Source organism: Crinia signifera, chromosome 6 (assembly GCF_055691185.1).
Source record: "Crinia signifera chromosome 6, ASM5569118v1, whole genome shotgun sequence".
Lineage (NCBI taxonomy): Eukaryota > Metazoa > Chordata > Amphibia > Anura > Myobatrachidae > Crinia > Crinia signifera.
In genome coordinates this window covers 144,433,556-144,461,000 of record NC_139222.1, presented here as the reverse complement: position 1 = coordinate 144,461,000, position 27,445 = coordinate 144,433,556, and the positions used below count along the sequence as shown (strand labels likewise).

Sequence of the window (27,445 nt, the reverse complement as noted above, 5' to 3'; positions counted from 1 at the left end):
AAATACTTGTCAGGCAAACTATACTACGAATTCTCTGGTTTTTCTGGTTGTAGTATCACCATGTTTAAAGAATATTGTGTAGATAAACTTTCTACAAACATTTATAGGCTAAATATATTCTAGTGGATACAGCAGTTTGATAAATGAAAAAGGCTTGACAACTACATAGGTTTTCACATAAGTTATTATATTAATATATATACTCCATTGTAGGATGATCTACAATTAAGAAATGCCACACAGGTGGACAGAGGATGTTTATTGCATATATACATATTTAGCCTTTGGGTTATAGTGCCACATAACAAATGCCTCTGCATGTAAGAAAGTAAGAGGCAAACGTGAAATAACTACAAAATGTGAGGGCAACACCCAACTATATAAGCAAAACAAAAATAATAGTATGTTGATATGTTGGCAGATATTTGCAACTACTTTAATTTCATCAAATACCAAGCAGCCATTTAACATCAACCTTTATATTTATTTTCAGGAATATAAAGATGAAAGTCTCACCAGATCATTGCTATACATACACCCAAACAGCACAAAGGAAAAGGAAAAACAGAACCTAATCTCTCAGTGGATACATCCAGCGTGCATCATCATCCCAAGAATATACTTTCACCCTAGAAGGTACACAAGCATCCAAAAAGTGACAGGGGACCTTATTCCTCTCTGCTATAAAAGTAGTTCTAGTTCCATCCAGCAATCGGACAGAACCGGGATAATGTTCATTAAAAGAATTTCACACCCCTGCTGTCATTTAGCGTTATGATCTCCGCTTTGTGTTCCAGCTGCAGGGCTTCCAAAGATCTTTGTAGCATGCCTTCATCCAGCCCATGGAATTCTGAGGGACAACAAATAATATAATTAACACAATATAATTATACATATACCACAGTGAAATAGGGATTTATTTCATAAAAATGTGTCTCTTTGTGCTAGGCTGAAATTACATAATATATATGATTGGAAAACCAAAGAAAACTACAATGCCAGGAACCATCCTTACCTTCTCCTTCTGTGTCATCACCACTAATCAGCTCATACAGTGTGAATACAGAATTGGTCATGCCATTCTTTGATACCTAGGAAGATATGTAATGATAATTAAATTGCTCACAGTGTTATTGTCATATAAATAGTTGTCATACAGCAAAAAGTGTGGTACTTGTTTCCTAGCACGGCCACAATCGTATGGATCGTGTACCTTTAAGTTAAGGTACACGATCCATACCATACGATGGACCCGATTTCCTTTGAAATCAGGTCCATTTGGCCGGCTAGGACAAAATATCGGGGGCATCGCGTCGGTCGGGACCGTTAACAATGGTCCCGACGCGATGCCCCCGATTTCCCCATAGGCTTCAATGTTAAAAAAATTTTTTTAACATTGAAATCGTGTCGGGAAAGGTAAAATATCGGGGGCATCGCGTCGGTCGGGACCATTAACAATGGTCCCGACGCGATGCCCCCGATTTTTCCATAGGCTTCAATGTTAAAATATTTTTTAACATTGAAATAGTGAAAAAATGTGAAAAATGTGAAATGGGCCAATATGACCCATTTCACATTATAGATGTCTCCGTCGTCACCCCACGATAGACGCCAACCCGAAGCGTGGCGAGCGTAGCGAGCCCGCGTGGGGCGGCGGTGCGCGTCCTCCGACCTTTTTATTCCCCTACTATCCACGTCGGCGTGGAGTTGAGAATAGAATAGTGTGGCGAGCGCAGCGAGCCACCGAGCCCGAAGCGTGGCGAGCGCAGCGAGCCCCGCGAGGGGACGCGTATAACTTCACAGGTATACGCGTGCGCTCGCCACGCTTCGGGCTCGGTGGCTCGCTGCGCTCGCCACACTATTCTATTCTCAACTCCACGCCGACGTGGATAGTAGGGAAATGAAAAGGTCGGAGGACGCGCACCGCCGCCCCTCGCGGGCTCGCTGCGCTCGCCACGCTTCGGGTTGGCGTCTATCGTGGGGTGGGGTGTACGCAGTTAAATTTGGGGGGGTTGGGAATATTTTACATTGAATCCAATGTAAAATCGGGTCCCAGGGACCCGATTTACATTTCATTAAAAAAAAAAATCGGGTCCAAAATCGGTCGGTCGCGTCGATCGCATCGCATGCGACCAAATCGCATGCGATGCGATCGACCCGATTTTTCCGACACGACCACCCCGATGTAAATCGGTGTGGCCGTGCTAGGAAACAAGTACCAAAAGTGTTCCTAATTGCTTTATAGGACGATTTAGCCGCACTCATCTGTCCCCGATCGCCACGGCTTGCTCCACGTTTGTTGCCACAAAATCGCACCCGGGGCCCGGAACCGCCAGGCTGCTCAATGCATTGAGCCGCAGGAGTGAATTAGACACATGCAAGTGATGATTGGGTCGTGCCAATCGCCACAGGAGTTACAAGTAACAATTGGCACAGGACAGATGAGCGCGGCTACATCTGTGCAAAAATTATACATACTGATAAAAACAAAGGAGTGGGAGGTAAGAGTCCTAATGATTAGAGGCTTTTACAGGCTGCTGCTTAGTGAAACTAAAGAGTGTGGTTTGAAAGTGGGTAAACAGATTAAATACGTTCTTCTAGTGACATATAATAGTCACGAAACACTTCTCTCAAATGGCAAGTTTTCAGCAACCGCTTAAAGATGGAAAAGCAGTATAAGAAGACGTTAGAGACTTCTGAAGAGAAACTGCTCTAGAAACACCCTGTTGGTACAACGGGGAAAGCTGTGAGCAACAAGTCTTTGATGAGTGATTAGCTGTAAAGGCCCATACACACTGGGCGACTGAGTTGAAAGCAGCTCAGTTTTGTCACTTCAGCTCAAAAGCCGCCCAGTGTGCATGGGGCAGTGCTGAGCGCTCCCTCATCATCGCTGGTGGCGGCGCCGCCGCCCATCTGCTGGTATCACCAGCAGATGAGCAATGGGGTGGATGGCTTTCCATAGTGTCCTTTTATGAACAGTCAGCCACATCCGGGAAAATCGTTGTCCATACACGCAGGGGAAAATCGTTGTCCATACATGCAGGGCAAAATCGCTCAGTGTGTATGGACCTTAAGAGTGCTATGCAGTGGGGTGTCCTATGTAAGATGGGACTGAGTTGTGAATGGCTTACCAGTTCAGAGAGTTATTGTAAAAATTACCAGACCAAAGCATATGTCTATGTGATAGACAAAGCCCTCTGATTTCTGAAGGGTTTGGCTAATGAACAACCCGAGAAGGAAGTGCATGAACTAAGTCCAGTGGACATTTTATAAAGATATTATGAAAATTTAAATTACAGGACGTAATCATAGTTTCAATGACCTGGTGATTTTTAGAGCCATAGACTGAAAGAAAATCCCCAAACCCAGACAAGGGACAACAATGAGATTTACCACAAACCAGAGGCACATGGACCCAAAAGATTAATAAAAGTGTTGCAGCCACTTACCCATTGGTAAATGACTTTCCCCCACTCATCTGGCCTCCTCCACATTATTAGAAATTTGGTTTTATTTTTATCCAACCATTCCAAATTGCCTGCAATAATTAAAATGATAATGATAAAGATACAATTTTATAACTAATCAGCAGAGGGTAATTTTATACAAACACCCACCCCCACCCCGTGAGTTACACTACTGCACTCAGGCATATAGTAATAAGTGATTACATTTTTCAGAAGTCAATGTGAATACAGTTCTTTATTTGACATACTAATCAATGAGTCCTATGTTCACATCCATGTTGAGCACAAATCAAATATTTCCCTACCAAAAGAAGCATCAAATCAGGTCTTTACCAAGAGACAGAGTTATTACATACCCAGGGTATCAGAAGGGCAACGAGTAGCTCTTTAACCCTTTGAGTGCCAACATCTCTGTGAGATACATGCAATAAAAATGCCAGCATTGCTCATATTTGTTATATAAACTCAAATAAAAAATGTGTAAAAAAAAAAAAAGATTATATTTGCTATAAAAAGGTAAACATTACAGGTCATTATGGTGAATAAAAATGTTCGCTTGGCAATTTTCACACCAATTTTCGACAAATTCACTTGGCACTCAAAGGGTTAGCACAAGTTAATTTGTATTTTAAGCTCAGCAGCTCTTTTGTGGTCCATTAACGGACAATCCTGCAAAACATTATATGCCAACAGTGGAGTCTTGTGGCCTGGAGTTCACATTATCAAAATGACCAAGTTCCACAGGCCAGAATTCACTACAGCAACAGGGTGCAAATGCAGTTTCTAGACACATTTAATATGAAATATTTTGCGTCTTCTGCTGCCAATATAGACATTCCCCATTAACACATAAAATAGGCACTGAAATAGTGTATAACTTCACTAAACATTTGTCAATTATTAGCAGTTTTTACAACACAATATTCAAAAAAGAAAAATAGAAACAAAGGGTGAAATTTAAAAGGATGAGAGAAGGGTTGCTTTAACCAGTATTCCTAACCTAGCTACCAGGGTCGAACCTGTGAATGACCCAGGTAGCGGTGTCCAACGGATATCCAACGTGGGTCATGCTAAAAACATAGGGAGTGCCGGCCCACAGGTGCTTGGAGATGCTATCATCTCATAATATGGGCAAAAAGAAGACCTGCCATTAACCTGGGTGCAGCATGCAGTGTGAATGGGGTTTCAAGCTGCTGTGAAACAGCTTGAAACAATGCTCAACTTTCCAAATTAGACCCGGTTTTATTTATGTGGAGGGTTGGCGGCTTGGTGGAAAAAGGTGTATTTTCCTTGTACCCCTTGGAGGAAATGTAATAGGATGAGAGAATCGGAAAGTGAGAGATTTGGTAAGAAATCTCCAATTTTTTTAGAAGCGGCAATCATTTACTCTGCAAATCCAGTTTGATGTAGCAGTGTAAATGATTGCCGTTTCAAAAAAACTTGCATGCTGCACCCAGGTTAATAGCAGGTCTTCCTTTTGCCCATATTATAAGATGATAACCTCTCCAAGCACTGGTGGGTAGGTGTTTTTAGCACCCCACATTGGACAAACTAGGCTGCGTTGTTACACCACACCGCTACCTGGGTTATTCACAGGTTCGACCCTGGTAGCTAGGTTCGGAATACTGGTTAAAGCAACCCTTCTCTCATGAAGCCCACACACGCACCAATCCCGGCGTGCGTTGTGGGCATAACTAGCACACATAGCATCGCATCGTATGCCTTGTGCATGCGATGCGATGCTATGCTAGAAAAAGCTAGTACAAAAAGTATGTGTAGCACATACTTTTTGTACTGTACAATGAGGTGCCGCGGGAGCGCGCACCCCATCGTACAGCATCGCACCGCCGGCAACGGTGCGTGTGTGGGCTCCTTCAGACCTTTCTCATCAAACTTGAACCTAGGTTGCCCCAGGAATAATGCAAAGGAAAAGGGAGGGTACTTATGTAATATCTGGGCTCCCGTTTTTCTTATGAGACCGCGTCCTCTCGCCATGCTTCGGGCACGGTGGCTCGCTGCGCTCGCCACACTATATAAAATCAACTCCATGTGTAGTTGGATAGTAGGGGTATGAAAAAATGGGGTGCATTTAACATGGGAGCCCAGATAATACATAAGTACCAAAGGGGGGGTTGAGACCGCGCTCGCTAAAAAACAAGCAAAAGGTGTGAATGAATATTTAAAACATTATCTGGAGACACTATAGGAACGGACACAGGACATTACACGGCCGAACTGTGGGTGACTATCCTTGCTCTCTATGTTACACTGTGGTACCCCCAATTTTTAAACAGATATATGTTTTATCTCAGAATATTTTAGATTTATTCGTGTTCAAAATAAATGTTTTAAATATTCATTCACACCTGTTGCATGTTTTTTAGCGAGCGCGGTCTCAACCCCCCCCCCCCCCTTTTTTCCTTTGCATTACTCTTTTTGGGTCAGACTTCCCAAGTTTAGAGACCGCAGCTCCAGCAGAACAACTCCTCCCAGGCGCCCCTTCAGGCCACTTTGGTAACCTATTTCTTTTCCACATTGCCCCAGGAATAACCTGGAATAAAAGTTTGTTGGAAAAGCAGTATACAAAAGATGGCATAGAGCCAGGACTATTACAACAAAGAACGGGTTCAAGTCAGAGTCTCTACTGCATTTATGCCACCACATATGAAATGAGCACGAATTCTCTGTAAGTTGGTTTTAAAAAAGTTCACCACGTACAGCAGTAGGGGTGTCAGACATCAGACTCCCCCATTACCTGAAGGCGTCTCATTCCACACTTGCCTCTACTGTAAGACTTAGCAGCATTTAAAAGCAGTGACTGTTATGCTTATTCACCTGCAGGTATATGCAGGAAGTAGACTGGGCACACTTATATTAAGAGGCGGTAAAAAATAAAAACCCGGGCATTATCTTTGTGTCATGTGTTGCATAAACCACTTATGGAAAAAGACTAAAATAAATAATTCATGAATAGTATTAAGGTGCCTATAAATAGTGCGATCATTGCATGCATTTTGGTCTAGATCGCATTGCATGCAAATCGCATGTGATTTGCATGCAATGCAAAATCAGGACCTAGTTGCTTGCGATGCGATCAGGACCTAGTTCAAAAGAGTATGTGCAGCACATACTCTTTGAACTGTGCGATGGCATGTGTGTGGGAGCGTGCAACGCACCATCAAAACGCACCGTACCATGTATGGGCACCTTTAGTGCTTCATTTAATGTAAGATATACAAAGAAGTATATAGTTCACACACCTTTTTTCCTCAGTTCTTCTAAGACTACCTGTACAGACTCCAAGGATAGCTTTCCTGGACAATGTCAAGGAATGTAAAGGTAATTGAATGACAATTCAGATAAGTAACATAAATATATAAAATGATTCACTGTACAAAAAAGCCCAATACCTGAAATCAGAACCAGAGTCATTTAATAACTGGCAACTATTAAACCTTATCTGGAAGTACAGAAAATAATTAACTTTTATACAGTTCTACAGGCACCAGACATAAAACTTAATGAGTGCATATAACAATTTAGGCTACAGACAACACAATGAAAAAAAAAGTATGTATTCTTACTGGTTAATATGCTTTCCTCTACTCCACTGTGGCAGCTAACACATGGGTTTCCTCCTCATAGGTAGATATCTGGAAAGGAAAGAAAATACACTGTCCCTTTATAAGGCCCGCCCCCTCAAGGCTCTGTGTCTTTCAATTATCAAGCTCTAATAATATATAATAAACTAATAATAATTTTCTTTTTTACAATAACTTAAACAACATGGGCGGGAAAAATGCTGCCATGGGTAATACCCTAGCAGTTTAATCACTGGGTGGGCAAAGAGAAAAAAACAATTATATGAACTTTGAACTTATATGAATTAGATGAACTTAATAATAATAATATCAAAGGGTTCAAGGTTCGACTTCACCTTCTATTCCGTTTGCAAAGAATTCCAACATTCCTTTTAAACTTTTTTTTTCTTATATTACTGCGCTTCTACCAAAATTGGCATCACTGGACGAGCCTACATCTACTCTATAGTGTTTAATGAATGTATGGGCTGACGCCCAACATGCCGCTTTGCACAACTCATCCAATGATGCTGCCTCCTTCTCGGCCCATGATGCCGCAAGAGCTCTTATTCCCTTAGGTACCTCCAATTTCTTGATCTTGTATGCCTCAGCTATACAATTCCTAATCCATCTGGCTATCGTAGTTTTCATAGCCCCCAAGCCTTTGTTCCTACCTTACGTTACTAAGAACAGCCTTTTAGTTCTAGTTTTAGTTCTCCAAGATTCCACCCTTTGAAGATAAATCTGTAAAGCCCTTCTAACATCAAGCTTGTGTAATCTGGCTTCCTTGTCATTAGCTGGATTTGTACAGAAAGAAGGTAGTACGATTTCTTGGTTTATGTGAAACTGGGATACCACTTTAGACAAAAAATGTGGGTTTGTCCTTAACACAACTTTTTCTTCAAAGAAATTCAAGAACAGCTCTTTTGCCCAAAGGGCCTGTAGCTCTGACACCCTTCTGGCCAATGTAATGGCCACCAAAAAAGCTACCTTAGCTGTAAGGAACTTAATAGGCATCTCTTCTAGTGGCTCGAAAGGGTCCTCTGTTAATGCATTCAGCACTAGGTTCAGGTCCCAAGGTGCCATTGGATTATGAAAAGTAGGCCTTATTTTCTTTATCGCTTGGACAAACCTCTGCACATACTTGTTGTCAGCTATTTTAATATCCAACATAGCCCCAAGTGCTGACACCTGTACCTTCAAGGAGCATGCTGACAGCTTCCTCTCTAGACCTGCTTGCAAAAATTCAAGGATCGTAGGTATGGATTTAGGATCTCCACCCCTCGCCTTACATAATTGAACGTATGTCTTCCATATTTTATAATATGTTCCAGATGTTGACGTCTTCCTAGCCTTTAATAGTGTATTCACCACCTTGGCTGAGAATTCCTTCTCTACCAGGGTTCAACCACGCCGTCAGCTTCCAGTTGGCCAGTTGAGGCTGTACGTATCTCCCCTGCCACAACAGATAGTCTCGATCCGGCAACCTCCATGGCATATCTATCGCCATCCTTGTCACTCTGGGGAACCAGGATCTTCTTGACCAGAAGGGCAGAATGACTATAACCGTGGCCTCTTCTTTTTTATTTTGCTCAGCAGCCTTGGAATCAATGGAAATGGTGGAAACGCGTGCATAAGGCCTGTTCCCCACTGGGGCATCAGTTGCCAAGCCCATGGAGATAAAACAAAGAAAAAGAAAAAACTGCGCAATGGGAAACACTAATATTCAGTAGATTTTATTCTATACAATAATAAATGTACATAAGGTATGTGGCCACAACCGATATAAAATTAGGACATAAAATACATCCACATACATCCACATACAAATAAAAAATGAATATATAAAATATATATAAAATATATATATATATAAAAAAATCTGAATAGCACCAATCACGCACAATAACAGAAATTAGTAAGTGCCTCTGCTAATTAGTAATGCAGGTTAGTGGATTAGTTGTTTAAGAACTTGTAAGGTTAGATCCAGAGAGTCCATATAATCAAACTGATGTAGTTTTACTTAGATGTTATTAGTAAAATGGCAACATGCAGAAGTTGTTATCAGCATACCATCAGAATGAGTTATATAAGTTGCCTGGCCAGACAAAAAAAGGTTTGGTAAAAAAAAATTGGGTATATACCTTTGGAGACCTGTGGCAGGTTACAGTCTCTAATGCCTCCCAGTTGCTAGAACTGAATTTCCATATTGGGTGCAACTATATCCGGAGTTATTGACACCAGTGGCTGTAGAAATGAAAAGCAGGTCTCCTCAGTGCAGAGTGCCAAAATCTGTAGCGCCCGTAGCCTCCGTCACCAGCATCCACAAGGACAACTTATATAACTCATTCTGATGGTATGCTGATAACAACTTCTGCATGTTGCAATTTTACTAATAACATCTAAGTAAAACTACATCAGTTTGATTATATGGACTCTCTGGATCTAACCTTACAAGTTCTTAAACAACTAATCCACTAACCTGCATTACTAATTAGCAGAGGCACTTACTAATTTCTGTTATTGTGCGTGATTGGTGCTATTCAGATTTTTTTATATATATATATTTTATATATATTTTATATATTCATTTTTTATTTGTATGTGGATGTATTTTATGTCCTAATTTTATATCGGCTGTGGCCACATACCTTATGTACATTTATTATTGTATAGAATAAAATCTACTGAATATTAGTGTTTCCCATTGCGCAGTTTTTTCTTTTTCTTTGTTTGTTCCTACTGGGATTATTGAGCAGTCCCAATAAACAGCAGCATTAGTGGAAACACTGGTAATATATTTAGGGTTCTAATTACGTCCAGATTGCTTAGCGCTGGTCTTTTCTTTTTTTTCATGGAGATAAAAAACTGGAACTTTTGCATTGAATCTTGTCGCCATCAAGTCCACCTGAGGTAGACCCCATCTTTCTACTAATGCCTTGAATGTCTCTAGCGATAGCTCCCATTCTCCCGGTCTCAATGGTGCCCTGCTCAAGGCATCTGCCAGTTGATTTTTCTTGCCAGCGATATATACCGCTGTCAAGCTTTTCACCCACTTCTCGGCCCAACTCAATACCTTTGTCACCTCCAACATCATACTTCTGCTCCGCCTTGCTTGTTGATGTACACGACAACCACTTGATTGTCCGATCTGATTACTACGTCCTTTTGGAACAGTTGGGCTTGAAAGGAGAGACATCCCAACATCACCGCCCTCATTTCTCTTACGTTTGAGTGGGCCTGGGAGAGGCTCCTTTTCCATTCGCCTTGGGCTGCTAGGCCTACACAAACAGCCCCCCATCCTGTCTGTCTGGCATCAGTTGTCAGAACTACTTGATCTCCTGCTGCAAATGACCTTCCTTGTCGAAGCCTTCCTACAGTCAACCACCATCTGAGGTCCGCTTGATCCCCTTTTGACAGATATATTCTCTGTACGAGATTCTTCCCGTCCCTGTCCCACAGGGATAGGAAACAGTTCTGGAGTGCTCTTGTGTGAAATCGTGCCCACATGACCGTGTCTAGTGCCGATGCCATAAGACCCAGAATTCTTAAGCAATCTCCTGATCGCACTACTCTTTTTGCCAATAGACCCAGAACTTCCTTTCTTATTTTGCCTCTCCTCTCTTGCGTCAGAGTCACTGACATTGTTTCTGTGTTGATCATCACTCCGAGGTATTTTGCCACCGTAACTGGCTTTAGCTGGCTCTTTTTTGTATTTATGAGTCATCTGTGCAGTTTTAAATACTCTAGGACTCTTTCTGTATGTAAACGTGCTAGCTCTTCTGACTGTGCCATGATCAGCAGATCGTCCAAATACGGCCATATCGAGATTCCTTCTTGTCTGAGGTTGGCTATAAGAACAATGAGGACCTTTGTGAATGTCCTTGGGGATGTGGACAGCCCGCACGGCAGAGCTGTGAATTGGTAAGTAACCTTTCTAAAACGAGACCTTAAGTACTTCTGGTGCTCTGGATAAACTGGAATGTGCAAGTAGGCGTCTTTTAGATCAATAGTTGTGAGAAAATAATTCTTCTTGATATCCGGTAGGATTGATCGTATCGATTCTATTTTGAACCTTTGAAGGCTGAACATACCAGTTCAGCCTTCTCAAGTCCAATATGGTCCTGAACCCGCCTGTGGCTTTCTTTACAACGAAAAACCTGGAGTGCCATCCTTGGCCCTCCTGTTCTTTTGGCACCACGATAACTACTCCTTGAGCTATCATTGTCCTCAGGCTGTCTATTAAGGCTTCTCTTTCTTGTCGGCATCTTGGGATAGGTGACTCCTCCAGCCAATACCCCGGTGGTTTTATGAATTCTATTTTGTATCCGGAGGATATGACTTCTCTGACCCACTTGTCCTGTAGAGCGGAGCCAGACTTGCCAAAATCTTAATAGTCTGCCCCCAACTTTTTCCCTGGCGTCATTGGGACATATTTCGAAAGGCACATCTACCTTCTTTGCCTCTCTGACTCCGAAAGGAACTCCTGTTCCCAAAACATGGCCTCCTATAGCCTCTGCCCAGCCTATATGTTCTTGCTTCTTTAAAGTCTGAAGATTGGTAACGCTGTGGTCGATTAAACTGTTTCTTGGCAGCCTTGTCTTGTGGTAGCCACACAGACTTACCCTCTGAAATTTTTGAAATAATGTCATTGAGTTTACTGCCAAATAGGTATTCTCCTTGGAAAGGAAGAGAGACTGAGCATCCGCTGCCCACAGTTTAAGCCAAAGCGCTCTCCGGGTCACTGCGGTACTAGCATTAGTTCTTGCCGCTAATCGGACTGCGTCCAGCAAAGCATCGCAAACAAACTCAACAGCCACCTGCATGTTCTGTACTATTTTTAACAGCTCGGACCTTTTCACACCATCCAAAAGATCTGACTGAAGATCTTGGCACCACGATGTTAAAACCCTAGACGTCACTGCAATCGCAGACAATGCCTTAATAACGATGCCCTGATGTTACGTGCTGCTTCCGTAAATTCATCTTCATCTTTCTCTCCATGGAGTCTTTGAATACGTTGGCATCCTCTAATGGTAGAGCAGTCTTTCTAGAAATTCTTGCGACTGCCGCATCTACTTTCGGTGCTACTTCCCACGCTTTCACTTGCTCTGCCTCAAACGGATGCATCTTTGTTACCCTTAAAGAGACTGCCACCTTTTTGTCCGAGTGAGACCATTCCTCCTCGACAACCTCTTTCAAGGTTTTAGACAGAGGGAATGTCTTAGGCCTTTTCTTTTTATCCTTGAATAGTAAGTCTTGAAACTTGCCCTCTTCCTGAGGATCCTCAATGTTAAGAGACTTATTAATTAATGTTAACAAATTATTAAGCAGGTCGGGATTAAAATCCAGCTCCGCTTTTTCTTGAAGGACTTTGCCTTCCTCCACTTCTTCCTCGGTCCTCAAAACTGGACCTTCCACAGAGCCATCAGAATCTATTGATAACATCTCTCTAGGCCTTTTCAAAGACATTATCGACATTTGTATCGAAGGTATCTGCCAAGGCAGTCTTTAGCATATATACCAGATCCAACATTTGGGATGACCCCAACTGCTGGGACCCCTTGCACTTCTCGCATATTGATCCTGAATATTTCTCTGGTAACACTTTATCACACAATGTGCACTTTGCCGAGTGCAGTTTCTTATGCATAGCCTTGGTATCAGATTTCTCCTTGCTTGTCTCCTACCTAGCAGAAATACACACAATCATAAACACCTATACTATCCTATTGTTACACACACCTATACTTCCCAGGCTTACCCTGACTTAGACGGCTGCTTCCTCTCTTCCTCCATATCAACAGTTTCCAGCTACCAATACTGTTATTGAAAACAAATATACAGTATAAGGAAGAGAGTAATCACCAGTGCCCCCGCAGCGCCGCTGCTCACAGGGCCTTACCCGGTCTGCTGGTATGTGTGCTTGCTTCCTGACACGTCCTCGTGGGACCTTAGGCAGTTTAAATATGTTCCTCCATTCAGGAGAGCTCTGGCGCCTGCAGGCTCATTTCAATGATGTCAGACGCCTGCACACGCAGCGGCCGCTGGGTAGTCTGCATCCCACCGCCTGGTTGGGAGGCTGCTAGCGTGTCAGTTCTGGCGCCCGGCTCCAGGAGATGACGTCAGACGCCGCACGGCATCACGCTCTGGCACCCAGCTGACCATGCCAGGCGCTGCTAGAATGCCCCCCGCCTCCATACCATGCACCGGGCTCCAGCTGCCTAAAACAAGACCAGCCTGCAGCGCTACTGAACACCTAAACATCCGTACTCACAGATATCCCTGCACTTAAATCGTTCCTAACTGCACGAGGCAGCGGGACCCTTCAGCAGCAGGACTCCCCACTACACTAGGTAGGGGGAAACCATAAGATAATATGTTACCTAAACCCCACTACACTAGACAGTGGGGAAGGCTGCAGCACTTCACAGGGTAAGCCTCCATCTACCTGAAAAAAAAAAAAGACACAGAGCCTTGAGGGGGCGGGCCTTATATAGGGGCAGTGTCTTTTCTTTCCTTTCCAGATATCTACCTATGAGGAGGAAACCCATGTGTTAGCTGCCATGGTGGAGTAGAGGAAATACTTAACTGGATACAACAATACATAATGTTATATTGGGATACATACAGATGACCAGCGTTTGGGATGCCAATGTTTAGAATATTGATGCCGGCATCCTGAAGGAGGGAATTCAGACAGGGGCAGGTAAATATACTTACCCTCTCCCTGACCACCTAACCTTCCCTCCCTGCAGCCTAATCATAACCCTTCCCCATTAGTGTATAAACCTAACACATGTACACTGCCGCCTCAAACTAACCCCCAACGACCTTCAAAGTGTCCAACTGTAACCCTAGCCCCCCTCAGTCTAATGGGCCCCATACATCAGCAATCACAATTAATGGATTTCCAGATACAGGGATTTTTTGGCCAGATAAATGGATTCTATAATCTATCTGACTTTGCCCACACATTACAGATTTATTTCAATGATCGGCAGATTTTTCAATCTAAAGATTGCATCTTCATATCTGGAAATGGCCCAATCGATTGCCATTTCAGCTGTTCATAATGTAAATAGATGAAGAAGACGAATTGGGAACGCCCACACATATAAAAAAGATCTGCAGATAATACCAGATTATTAAACATGTTTAAAAATCTGATTAAGCAATCGATTGGCTATTTTGATTGGGATTGCCAAAAGGGGGAGCCCACACATCTAAAATTAATTGTGGCAATCATCTCCATATCTGAAAATGGTCACAATTAATTGCTGATGTATGGGGCCCTTAACCCTAACTACCCCCATTTCTCTGCAGAACCCTAACCAACCTGGCACACTTATGCTGTGTACACACTTGTACAATCTGCATGAGATCCAGATGAGATAACAATTTAGACCAGGGTTGGGCAACACCGGCCCTCCAGATGTTGATGAACTACACATCCCAGCATGCCTTGCATCAGTTTCATCATGGCCACATAGCAAAACTAATGCAAAGCATCCTGGGATGTGTAGTTCATCAACATCTGGAGGACCGGTGTTGCCCAGCCCTGATTTAGACTATCTGCATACAATTTAGACTATATAGTGCAGATCTGCACTATATAGTCTATGCAGCCAAGACTTTCTGGCTGCGATACGGGAGCACGCATTGAGATCGCATCTGGATCGCAAGGGATAAAACCCATACAATCTGCATGAGATCCAGATGAGATTTTGACTATATAGTCAAAATCTCATCTGGATCTCATGCAGATTGTACACGTGTGTACACAGCATTACTTTCAGCATCTAAGCAGTTGGGATTCCTGCAACCTAAATGATGCTGGGATTCCTCTGGCGGTCTATCGGCAGTAGTCTGATTGTCGGCATTGGAATTTTTTTTCAACAATCTTTTTATTGTAGCTTTGCGCGTGGTTTAAAAGCCCCCTGCACGTACGCCGCCGTCACCCCCCCCCCCATTGCATGCTGAGTTCCCCCGCACCTGTGCATATGGATATTTAGCATAAATATCCATTCACAGCTTGCGTGTGGGGAGGAAAACAATAAATGTCTTAAATCTATGGGCTCCCTGTATGGGAAGCGGGCGGGCAGCCGACATCCGCTGCCCGCTCCCGGAACCCGTGTAATCGCCGAATTACCATGGGAAGACCCATGAAACGCATTCCCATGTGTGCAGCCCGTCGCTGCCGCCCGACAGCCACCCTGCTAGGAGGGAATGGGACAGCAAATAAGCAATACGCCGTGCCCGCTCGCACCAAGCGGCTGCACATGTGCATAAGTGCTTATGCACAGTCGCTAAACATCACTCCACCAATGCGAACATGCGGGGGAGCGAATGGACCTGAATAAGGCCCAATATGTAAAAAAAAAAAAAAAGAATAAGAATGAACAGAATATGGGGCCTGATGCAGATGTGGTCACAATGCAGATGCAGCAGCTTTCCTTTGCAGTGATGGAACTGCAAGGCATCGCAAATGAAGCAGTCACCCACAGAAGACATTGCAACATGCTCAGTAAACTGTGTACTTTTACAACCACGACACAAATGTGAGCAAAATCGACTACCTGAGTGCCTTTAGGCCATGCAGAAAGGCTGTGGGAGCTGCAAAGCTGGCGCCATATTTTAACAGTCACATGCCGAGACACATCCTGAAAATGGTCATGACACGTCTGTGTTTTTTTTGCAGAAACACCCTGTTACCTCCCCTAAATGGCATTACAACTGTTACTCACTCTGTGACCGATTCCGCAAAGGCACCTTGGCATATGCACACTGCAGCCGACACTTTCTCCCTCCTGGGGTGTCCACGACACCCCTGGAAGGAGAATAAATTAGTGTGCCGAGCGTAGCGAGGCACCGTGCCCGCTGCGTGGCGAGCGCAGCGAGCCTGCAAGGGGGGGCGATCCACGTCCCCCCCTTGTCGGCATTTCGGCTGTCGGGATTCTGAACGCCGGGATCCCGACCGCCGGGATTCAATACTGAATCCCCGATGTCATCCCTTCCTGGGAACAAGGCCTGAAGATAATTTGCCTCCTGATCACTAACAGTTAAGCGAATATCACAAATCATCTGTTAGTACACGTGTGTTATAGCTAATAACAATCAACACCGATTTAAGCCCCATACACACTAGAGCAGTGGTCGCCAACCGGTTGATCGCAAGCTACTGGTAGCTCACGGTAGCTTGACCACTCTGTACCTGCCTGTCCCTTCATCGCCCGCCGCCTTCCCCTGAGACAGACGCTAGAGGTAATATTTTACCTCTAGCATCTGACAGGGAGCACAGTGCTAAGCGCTCCAGGCACTTCCGGGTAACGCTGCAGCACTGTGCTCCCTGTCAGATGCTAGAGGTGAGACAGATGCTGGCATCTGTCCGCCCAACCACTCATCTCCTCCACAGCCTGTGCTGCCCAGACACTCTGCTCCGTCACAGCTTCTGATGCCCGGACACTCTGCTCCCCCACAGCCCGGCAGAAACTCAAATAGGCAAACAATTGTTTTCTATTTTTATCTTTTAATTATGGAAATACTGGCGTCCATAGCTCCACCAACTCATGGCTGTTTGCTGTGATTGCGGGTAGGCAGCGAGGGATGGAGCGGAAATGACACACTTGTCATGTAGTAGTATAATATTGGCCCCACCCCCTCACCCCACCCCCTCACGTGTATGCATTTATGTATGTTTGTGTATATATGTATGTATGTATTCTATGTGTGTGTGTGTGTGCATGTTTGTGTATATATGTATGTATGTATTATATATGTGTGTGTGTGTGTGTATATGCATGTGCATGTTTGTGTATATATGTATGTATGTATTATATATGTGTGTGTGTGTGTGTATATGCATGTTCTGTGTGTGTTTGTGTATATATGTATGTATGTATTTATTATATATGTGTGTGTGTGTGTGTGTATATGCATGTTCTGTGTGTGTGTGTATATGTATGTGTGTACCACATACCTCCCAACAGTCCCGATTTCAGCGGGACAGTCCCGATTATCAGGGCCTGTCCCGCTGTCCCTCCCGCGGTCGGCAGTGTCCCGCGGTGAGGGGGGGCTGTTGGGAGTCCCCCCTGTCGGCTGCTAAACAGCGGGGAATAAACGCTGTGCGCATGCGCACAGCATCTATTCCCGCAGCCAGGGTGCTGGGGGCATGGCTAGAGGCTCACAGAGCCTCTGGGTCATGCCCCCATAGCGGTAAAATGGGGGCGTGGCCTCGCGAGTATAGGCCACGCCCCGAAATTAGGCCACACCCCCCGAAATTTCCAACGCGCCTCCGGCGCGAAGAAGCTGCGTCCCGCATCGACGTTGCCAAAAGTTGGGAGGTATGGTACCATAGTTTCTGACATCAGGCCCAGTGACAGGGGAGGGGTTTAAAGGGACAGCTGCGCCAGGCCCTGATGATCTGAGGAGCCCAAAGCCAGCCCCCCCACGCCACTCAGCCACATGGTCTGCAGCTGATCAGACATCCAGCCTCACCACTTGGAGCTTAACCACTCTTGCCACTAAGATGTCCAGTCTCTGGAGAAGTGACCCCTGAGTGCTGCTGTTCAGCTGATGGGTGGGGGTACAATGAAGAGGTACTCTGCACTGGGGGCAGTCATTATATTGCACATCTTGCCAGCACTACTCCCTCCCCACTCCACACCAATACTCCCACCCAACTTCCCTGCTCCGCACCACAAGTGTGCTTAATGGGGAAGGGGTCCCCCACAGATATCAGGCATTTTTTGGTTATTATGCAGATCTCTTTTTTGATTTTTATTTTAGTAGCTCTTCATGTGGTTTATTTTGTCTCAAGTAGCTCACTCCTCATAAAAGGTTGGAGACCACTGCAGTAGAAGAAAGATCAAAACATATAGCTCAAAAGGGGCTTTCTGAACAATATCTTTTACTATATCGTCTAGTGCAGGCATTCCCAAATAACGATCCTCAAGGCACACCAACAGTGCAGGTTTTCTAGATATCCAGGCTTGAGCACGGATGACTTAATTAGTATCTGAGGGATTCTGATTAAACGATCTGTGCTGAAGCGTGGATATCACTAAAATCTGTACTGTTGGTGTGCCTTGAGGATCGTGGTTGGGAATGCCTGGTCTAGTGTGTACACTCAATATTGTTAACGATGCAGGCTCCCGTTCAACCACTGATGTCAGCTGTACCATATATGGGGAACTTTTGTAAATATATTTACTGTATAGCCAAATGACCCTCGTGACATCACTCAACGATATTGTGTACCAATATCATTCAGTGTGTACACTCAATATCGGCCACCCACGGTCGACATTAATTATATATTGTGATGGCTAGGGTTGCCTAGTGTGTATAAAGCTTAGACTGATTTGCATTGATCCCGAAAATCTACAGTAAATAAACTAGGTGTACTCTCATAGAGCACAAATCTTCTAAGGGCAATAGGATTATTAAATTACTGATTCTGCAAGTACCCTCATAGCACTTAATTCTGTGTCTAAAAATCCATGAGTCCAACTTAACCGAGTGACTTAAAAGTGTCGCTGACAGTGTTTTAACATCATGACAATGGTAAATCTCCCCCCTCACAGCTACAATAAGTCAGACACATAAGTATAAGTACTACAGTAATGTAGCTAAGCATCATTCTAAAAACAAATATTATCTAAAACCATTATACAGTATTTTACATTCCTAATACCGCTTTCAGACCGCAAATGCAGGGTCACACTGGGACTTTGAAACGGTCCAGTCCAGGTGTGAACCTGCATTTGGGGTCTGTTAAGATTGCATCAGTGAACTGGCAATATTGCTGGTTCGCTGACGCCATGTGGGGGCGCGTCAGAGCTTCATTGGTGGCGGGGGAGGAGGCAGCTCTTAGAGCTGGCGCTGCTTCAAGCACTGCCTCCTCCATAGTGTGAACGGGAAATGGGTCGCCGGACCAGATTAACCCGTTCACACTGCACAGCGACGAACCGGTAAGAACCCTTCTTTTTACCTGGTTCGTATTGCCCTGTTGCTACCGGTTAGCTGAGACCAGTAATTCCTTTCACATTGCACCAATTACTGGGTCGAACCGGCAAGAAACCAGCATAAACCTGGCATGAACCCGGTAAATAGGTGAGATGTGAAAGGGGTATAAAAGACATAAGACCATTATTTCAAATAGAATAACAACTACCGCTGCAGACATATGTATGTTAGAAAGGATACTCTGTATTTTCTTATTGTTGAACAAAGGGCTTTCTTGTATTTCCATTACAGTTATTGTGTAGATTTTGTTGTGGCGGCAATATGATAGAACTAAGGAGCTCCATGCGGACAGTTGCTTCTGTCTGGTGTCAACATTAGGCTGTAACCTGTGTATACACAGCAAAATGAAGATCAGTAATCAGTTTGTGTTTTAGAAAGAAATAACAGATACAGCATGTGTCCTGATGTCTATTTGTTAGGAAGAAGAAAGGAGGAGCTTCCAGATGTCCACTTATCAGGAGCATGTGATGGAATGCATCCAGGTGTCTGCATATTAGAGACTAAAGGGAATGGACAATGTTGCCTGCACATTATGTCTTATGTATTAGGAGGATGTGACTAGGTGTCTGTATATTAGGAAGATCTGAAGAGTACATATCCAGATGTGTGCATATTACGAAGATCTGAAAAGTACGTATCCAGAAGTGTGCATATTAGGAAGATCTGAAGAGTACTTATGTGCATATTAGGAGGACATGCAGAAGGCGGTCCAGATGTGTGCTTTATGTGGACATGCAGAGGTCGCATCTAGATGTGTGTGTATTAGGATAAGTAGTACATGTATCCTGATGTGTGCATATAAGGAGAATATGCATGTACAGATCCAGTGAGCATGAGAGGGGAGGACATGTTCTGACATCGGAAAACTCTGTGTCCGTGCCATACATTTTGTGCATAAGTGAAAATATATTTAAAGTTTAATGTCTGCATACTAGCAGGAAGATAAAGATATAAGCTTTTATGCTTCTACTAGTTACCAGCCCATCAAGATGATAGATCAATAGAAGAGTAATGTTAGTGCTGAAAACTGTGCGCCGCCCAAAGGAGCAAAACGTGAATTGCTCTGTCAGGTGCCACCTAGCGGTAGCTGGTGCTCGAAACACTTGAATTTGCCTCTATAAAAGTGCGGAGCATTGGCCTTTAATTTTAAACTCAACTGTGGAGATGTTCTACATGTCTAAATTAAGAGGAAGACATTTTACGCTGATGTATGTACAGAAGATGAGAGATGAATTCTGATGTCTGTGTATCAGAAGAAAGCTGCATAGGAACATTTTAAGCATTTTTATCCTTGGTCTATACTGCACCAACCACTGTACATTCATGGTATGGGGTTGAACTGTAATATAAACAATAATCTAAAAACCTAATGTCATTCTGTAAGTATTCCTGTGTGATTTACTCAATGGTTCAGTCCAGGTTTTAAGGATATCCATGCTTGAGTTCAGATAGTTAAATCAAATTGACTTAGGTACTATTGACTTAGGTACTAAATAGGGCATCTGTGCTTAAGCATGGATATCTTTAAAGCTGGATGGCCAAGTTTGGGAAGCTGTATATTACAGTTATAACATATACTAAACTGTAAGACTTTCAATAACTTAATTTAGTGATATATTACGCAGCAACTAACCATGACAAGGCCAGTGAGGCTGCCATTAGGATAAGTATATTGGAAGTGATAATCTGTGGTGTATTCTATAATAGTATAACAGCTTTAAGAACACTAATCAGTATTTGTGTTATTATTGTGGACAGAACATTCATTACACCCAGCACTGAAAGAGTTAAAACTTGAGTGAGTGCTTCTCTCATTTAGTCCCCCACTTCCTACCGGAACTGTAATGTGTAACACCTGCACCAGACACTGTGCTCCCCTCTAACCATTCCCCTACGTCCTTTAACACACTCAGCCCAGGGCAATGGGCGGCTCTCACGTGTAGAAGGGGGGGAAGTTGTACTGCCAGGGCCACTCGAAGCCCATCTCCGCGGCGCCTCCGCTAGTCTCCTACGGCCGGGACCGGAGACACAACAGTCTCTGCCCCACAGTTCCGGGTTCCGACAACTGCCGCGCTGCCCCACTGCTGCCAGCCGATTGGCTGAAGGGCGGGGCATGGTTGCTGCGGAGGCGGGAGCGATATGTTGCCATAGTAACAGAAGTATATAGGCGAGGTGTGACTGGGGTGTATCACAATCGTGACATTATTAGCGTCATAGAAATGGCATTGCACGTACAGGCAGCGCACATATCTCCTAACATGCGGTTGAAGGTTAAAGACTGATGCTGATTTTTAGTGCTGCTGTGCACACCTACTGTACACACCTACACACCTGTCCTGCGCTGCACACCTCTCCACAGTGACACCAGGAGCGCCTCTGCTTCTGAATTTTTTTTTTTTTTTTTAATTCTGTCTTCATTCACTTGGGCTTTAAAGTCATACAAAGCCAACTTTATAAAAGGTTTGTGGATACTAAATACACATACCTCCAGTCCCAACATGACCAGTTATAAGAAACTAAATAAATAAATAAATAATGCCAGGAGGGACAGATTGCTCTGTTTCTGGACTTCCCTTGTAATGTATGATTGCCATCGCCTGTTTCAAACAGGATAATTGGCAAGAAAGGGGCTTCAACACAGGTGATGGCAATTATAAATTAAGGGAGAAGTCCAGAAACAGAGCAATGTGTCCCTCCTGGAGAGGGTCATGTTGGGAGGTATGAATACACCCCAACCCAACACACAAGACATGGGGGGAGATTCTCTAAAACAAATGCGGTAAAAACCCCATTATCAGGGTTTTTATTGCATTTTGATATGCAGCAATACCCGCACGGCGGGTTTTCGCTGCGGGGCATCGCCAGCAAAAGTTGGGGATACCCCATAGAAGCCTATGGGTTTCTTAACGCGACCCACGCCGCCCCGCACTGACCACCGCCGACCCCCCCTCACCTGTGTCCGGGCAGCACAGCTGTGACCTCCCTGCACTGAAAATCATCTTCCGGGTGCAGGGAGGAGGAGGAACCCCCCCGCAGCAGCAGCGGCAAAATTAGCCGGGTAAGGGAGGGAGGGAGGGGGGGACCCGCCCCGCATCACCGGCTCACTGCAAAAGAAAGCTCTTAACGCAAGAGCTGTCTTTTGCCATAATTATCGCCTATTTTAGAGCATATGCGATAATTATGTTAGCGGTAGCCGGTGATGTGCGGCGGTTAGGGGGTGCAGATGTTAGAGCATCCTCCCCATGGTTTAGGACAGCAATTATATTATTCACAGAGCTGGTGCCTGTATCTGGCCATAAGGGCCCTGCCTTTTTATTAGCTTGAACCCAGGATTCTACAGCTGGAGATATACTGTAGTAAGTAATTTTACTAAAGCTGGTGTATTTAACAGCAGTCAAATTTGTACGATGCGGCAGCATTGCACGGATCACTCAGATATGTGTGATGCTGCAGTATGTAAAGGTAGAATAAATAAACAGGAAAAAACGGCGTGCGGTTCCCCCCCTCCCGGCGATTACCAGTCCCAGGCTCTTTGAGCCTGGTCCTGTTGGCAGAAATACAGTTGGGGTCACCTGTATTTCTCTAACCAGCACCAGGCTCATGGCCGGTCCTGGTTCCCACAGTACGGGGGGCAAAATGAGTAGGCGTCCCCTGTATTTCGACAATCAGCACCAGAATCAATCATCCAGCAGGCTACTGCCACAGCTGGGGGACACTTAACAAGCATCAAGCTGTGGCTGAACGGCCCGCGTTGAAGCTCGGGCAGGGCCGGATTAAGCCTTCTGGGAGGCCGAGGTCACTTTAGACAGGGAGGGCCCCTACCTCCCACTTGTAATTACTGGCCTCAAACTGCAGGGGAGAATATTACACTGCCAAAACAGAGTAAATGCAGTATAAACTTGGTCAATGGGTAACTGCAGGGGGATAAATATATATATATATATATATATATATATATAGAGAGAGAGAGACTTTGTGGTGCGGCACTTGTGGCTTAGTAATAAGCAATAAATACTCTGTACAACGGGAATGGTGATCAACGTTTCAAATAACGTGTATTTGTCATCAGGATAGTGGGGGGGGTACGAACTATCCACGTTGGCATGGAGTTTACAGCCCTGCAGCTGGACACAGACGCACAGCGCCATGCAGGCGCCGTGAAACTACACAAGTACCAAAAATAATTTTAATATACACTACAATCACCTATAAATACTTACCTATAGGGTCCACCGTAGGCCTGTCCATTTTTCCCAGTGGGAAAAATGTTAATCTTTAACATGGTATTCTATTAAGCCACGAACAGCCAATCAGCCCTGGAGCTCCCCCAGAACCTGCTCCTGATTGGCTGGGGGTGGACCTGATGTATGACAGCACCAGGAAATCCCTCAATTCAGGGGGAGGAGCTGCAAGTGTAAACACACTTACGGCTCCTAAGTTTGTATGGTGTCGGGACCCTTGGTTTGTTTTTTCTCCACTTGTGGATGCCTACTATGGAACAAAGAGGATGTGATCCACACCGGAGGAGCTGGTAATTATAATTTATTTTCACAGGTACCATACCTCCCAACATTGGACTAACGGGAGAGGGACAGTGCGCGTACAGAATTTTGGGGCTGTGGTGGTATAGCCAGCGGCTCTGTGCGCAGCTGCCCATTCCCCCAGCTCCTCTGATTGCAGGAATACATGCTGTGCATATGCGCACAGCATCTATTCATGGGTGTCATGGGGGACTTACACCACCACCACCGTCCCCTCCACCGTGGGACGTTTCCGTGAAAAGCGGGACAGTCGGAGGTATGAGGTACAGTACCCCTATGGATTCTACAGGAGAAGTGGACAGGCCTATGGTGGATCTATAGGTAAGTATTGTAGTGTGTGCTAAAGTTAAATTTGTATGGATATATTGTGTGATTTATTTGGACATTGGTTTTGTTGTGGAACTACAAGACCCAGCGGGCCCATTAATTGCCCACATATTGGGACTTGTGGTTCTCCAAGATCTCACTAGATGCCCCTACATTGTTCTGTGTGTAGGGGCATAGCGATAGCGATGCACGGTCCATCGATTAAAATCCATGAGGCTGTATAAATCTTTAATCGCCGGTATCAGCGACATATCGCTGCACATCACTGTGTACTGAGCGTTCTGAGCAATCTAGCATCGCTCATAACTCTCAGCTCCCTGTGTGTAGGTCATTTTGTACAGATTTTTTATTTATTTAACTTTTTTTATTAAAGCATTAGCATCTATACATAGTTAACACACCTGGTCAAGACAAAATGAAAAAAGCTTATATATACTCCTGAAGAAGTCCAGCGGTAAACTTGCGAAGGACGAAATGCGTTGAGGGACAATTTGGTGGACATGGACTGACCTCAAAGGTGCTAACGGAGCACACACCAGATAAGCTTTTATCACTTTTTAACATTGTAAGGGCAACTGAGTTGTCAGTGTTGTGTGTAATAAAACTGTGTTATAGTATTACACTATCTTCCTTCCTTTTTTTTGGTGTTTCTTGTAGTTTGAAATACTTATGGGCAGCGGCGTAACTATAGCACCGCAGCCCCCTCCACCGCGGGGGGCGCTGTGCATGTGGGGGCGCCGGGGGCTGCGATGCTATAGTTACACCCCCCCCAATCCCCCGCAGACTTACCTATCTCGCTGGTCCCAGTGGCTCCGTTCTTCTGCTGAGGATCACCACAAAATGGCCGCCCCCATATAGCACACAGTTCTCTGAAACTGTCTGCTGTATGGGGGCGGCTATTTTGTGGTGGTCCTCAGCAGAAGAAGAACGGAGCCGCCGGGACCAGCGCGATAGGTAAGGCTGCAGGGGATTGGGGGGGGGGGGGGGTTTGCATGGGCGGCGGGGGATTGGGGGGTTTGCAGGAGCGACGGGGGATTGGGGGTGCTTGGCGGGGCGGCGGCGGGGGGGCGCCCCCCCCTAACGGCAGGGGGGGGGGGGCACCCAAAACTTAGTTACGCCACTGCTTATGGGATATCACTGGAGTCCTAAAAGCGAGCGACATAGGGAAATCTGAGGATACGGGGTCACATTGACCACTCCTGGGATATTGAACACAGGCTGATATTATAGTTACCAATACCAATTACGGTACACCTTCATTTTTTAGAGTGCTTACTTCCCACATGGTGAAGGGTATTGAACTAAAAAGAACATATTACACTAGGAGGCGCTCTTTCTCACCTTTTTTCGCAGATCCATTTAAAAGTGTTTACGGACAGTAGCCACCCCTGAGGAGAGGGACAGTGTCTATAAAAACATTTTGGAGCATAATAGACTCCCCATTTGGACGTTACATTTTGTGTACGAATCAGTGGACTAATAGGAGATTAGTGCTAATACCATCTGTGTGTGTATATATATATACACTAGTGGCAATATACCCATCTTCAATCGATTGAAGATGGGAATATTGCCACTAGTGCAGTGGTTCCCAAACTGTGCGCCTAGGCTCCCTGGGGTGTCTCGGGACACTTGCAGGGGTGCCTCGGGTTGGTCGTCCAGGACCAATTCAAATTATTTATGATCAATTATTTCTGGACAAAACCAGTGCTGGTGGCTGCCAATCATAAAATGTGTACAATCAGGACCAAATCCTGCCCTTTACCACATAACTGAACCTCAAGAAACACATATAAACACAATCTACTTAATTTGATATACATATTTTGGGGCCTAGGGGTGCCGTGGAAAAATTCTGATACTCTTGGGTGCCGTGATTAGAAAAAGATTGGGAACCCCTGCACTAGTGTATATTCAAAACCGACTGACCGGAATAATGCTCTTCTGTACTCCAGCTGCCACCCACGAGCATCCATCAGGAGTCTACCCCATTCCCAAATGCTGAGGGTGAAAAGAATTGTTTCCGACCCCCTGGTCGCCTCCACACAAATAGATGAAATTATCAATCGCTTTGCAGCAAGGGGCTATCCAATCACCGAGCTGATTGATACAAAAAAGAAAGTGATGCTACTAAACAGATCCGATTTGCTGCAAGCTAAAGACCGTCCTTCTTCTACGACCGACATTCTACCTTGGGTAACCACATACAGCCATATGAGCCCTAATGTTAACAAAATTGCCCGTTCACACTGGCCTATCGTACAATCGGACTCAGATATTGGAATTAAAAACTCTCAATTATTAATGAGCTATAAGCGCTCTAGAAATCTGAAAGACACGCTAGTGAAATCCGATACAGCACCCTTCAAGAATACCAGCAAAAGAAGACAACTAGGCTGTGTACGCTGCCCGTGTGTGACTTGCCAGTACCTTATTCCTGGCCCCGAATTTAAACACCCTCTAACAGGCAAAACTCTATACATTCGGCACACATTATCGTGTAACACCCAATACACGGTATACCAGATAATATGCCCCTGCGGGCTGTCTTACATAGGCAAGACAGAACGCAGTTTCAAAGAACGGATGGCAGCGCACCGGTCGGCTATCAAGAAAGCGCTTGCTACCGGTGTCAGCGAACAGCCTGTTGCGTGTCATTTTGCCAACTGTAAGCACAGCAATACTTTGATCAAATACCGGATGATTGACCACATTCCAGCATCTATACGTGGAGGTGACAGAGGAGCAGCCTTACTCTGATGTGAGGCGAAATGGATCATAAGACTTGGCACCGTGTCCCCCCATGGACTTAACAAGCATTCTGGGATTTCAGTCCTTACATAATGCTGACTACATACATGCTCTCTTTGTCTCTTATACCTTGCTAGTATTCGCATTTGCACTGTTCCTAAAGCTATTATCCTATTCTCTATAAGTAATAGGATACTTCTATTTCTTCTGTCTATACGTATGTACTGTCTGTTTTTGTTTTGTGTATGTTCGTTCCCTTGGTGACGGGAACACTCCTATCCTCTTTCTCGCTAGGACGGAGGTTGCCGTTGACGTCACAGATCTGCGCCACACAGACGGCGTCGGGACGGCCCCGGCTGGCGTGTCTTCCACCGGGTGCTGCTATAAAGGTATGTGTTCTCCCCCCCCCCCTGTGTTTAGCCTGATGACAACGCTGTAGCGGCGTTGAAACGTTGCTAATTGCTAAATAAAAGATGCTTCTACCACCCATACAAGTACGTATAAAAAGTAAATGCATTTATTTGGACAAAGTTGAAAAAAAGTTGAAAAAGTTTTCTTTATTAATTGAGTCCAACGCGTTTCGTCCTTCTGCCCTTGATAAAGTCAGAAGGACGAAACGCATTGGGACTCTATAGCCCTCCTGTCTCATCTACATAAGATAAGCTACCTTATTCTCTTTGCACCTTGAAATTGTTTTTAGGAATATTTATTTTAGGATAGAATATTTATTTTTTTTAAATTAATAATTGTC

The 27,445-nt window shown here is 44.6% G+C and overlaps 1 protein-coding gene across 1 annotated transcript; it reads right to left on the bottom strand.

Moving 5' to 3' along the window:
- Window positions 1-244: 244 nt before the first annotated feature.
- VPS25 (vacuolar protein sorting 25 homolog) lies at window positions 245-21,169 on the bottom strand. Its single transcript, XM_083147517.1, has 6 exons — window positions 21,013-21,169; window positions 19,256-19,401; window positions 6,728-6,781; window positions 3,450-3,538; window positions 1,016-1,091; window positions 245-850 (listed from the first exon to the last, which is right to left on the bottom strand). Exons 1-6 carry the CDS (start codon window positions 21,057-21,059, stop codon window positions 738-740), a joined length of 525 nt encoding a protein of 174 aa, XP_083003643.1. The 5' UTR covers window positions 21,060-21,169; the 3' UTR covers window positions 245-737.
- Window positions 21,170-27,445: the final 6,276 nt, after the last annotated feature.

Excerpts from the sequence above, each read along its gene's own strand:
- VPS25 (XM_083147517.1), bottom strand. The coding sequence starts at position 21,059 with ATGGGCTTCGAGTGGCCCTGGCAGTACAACTTCCCCCCCTTCTACAC. Across the intron at positions 19,402-21,012 it reads AACTTCCCCCCCTTCTACAC|GTTACAGCCTAATGTTGACA; the intron begins GTGAGAGCCGCC and ends GTGTATACACAG. Across the intron at positions 1,092-3,449 it reads GGAAAGTCATTTACCAATGG|GTATCAAAGAATGGCATGAC; the intron begins GTAAGTGGCTGC and ends ATATCTTCCTAG.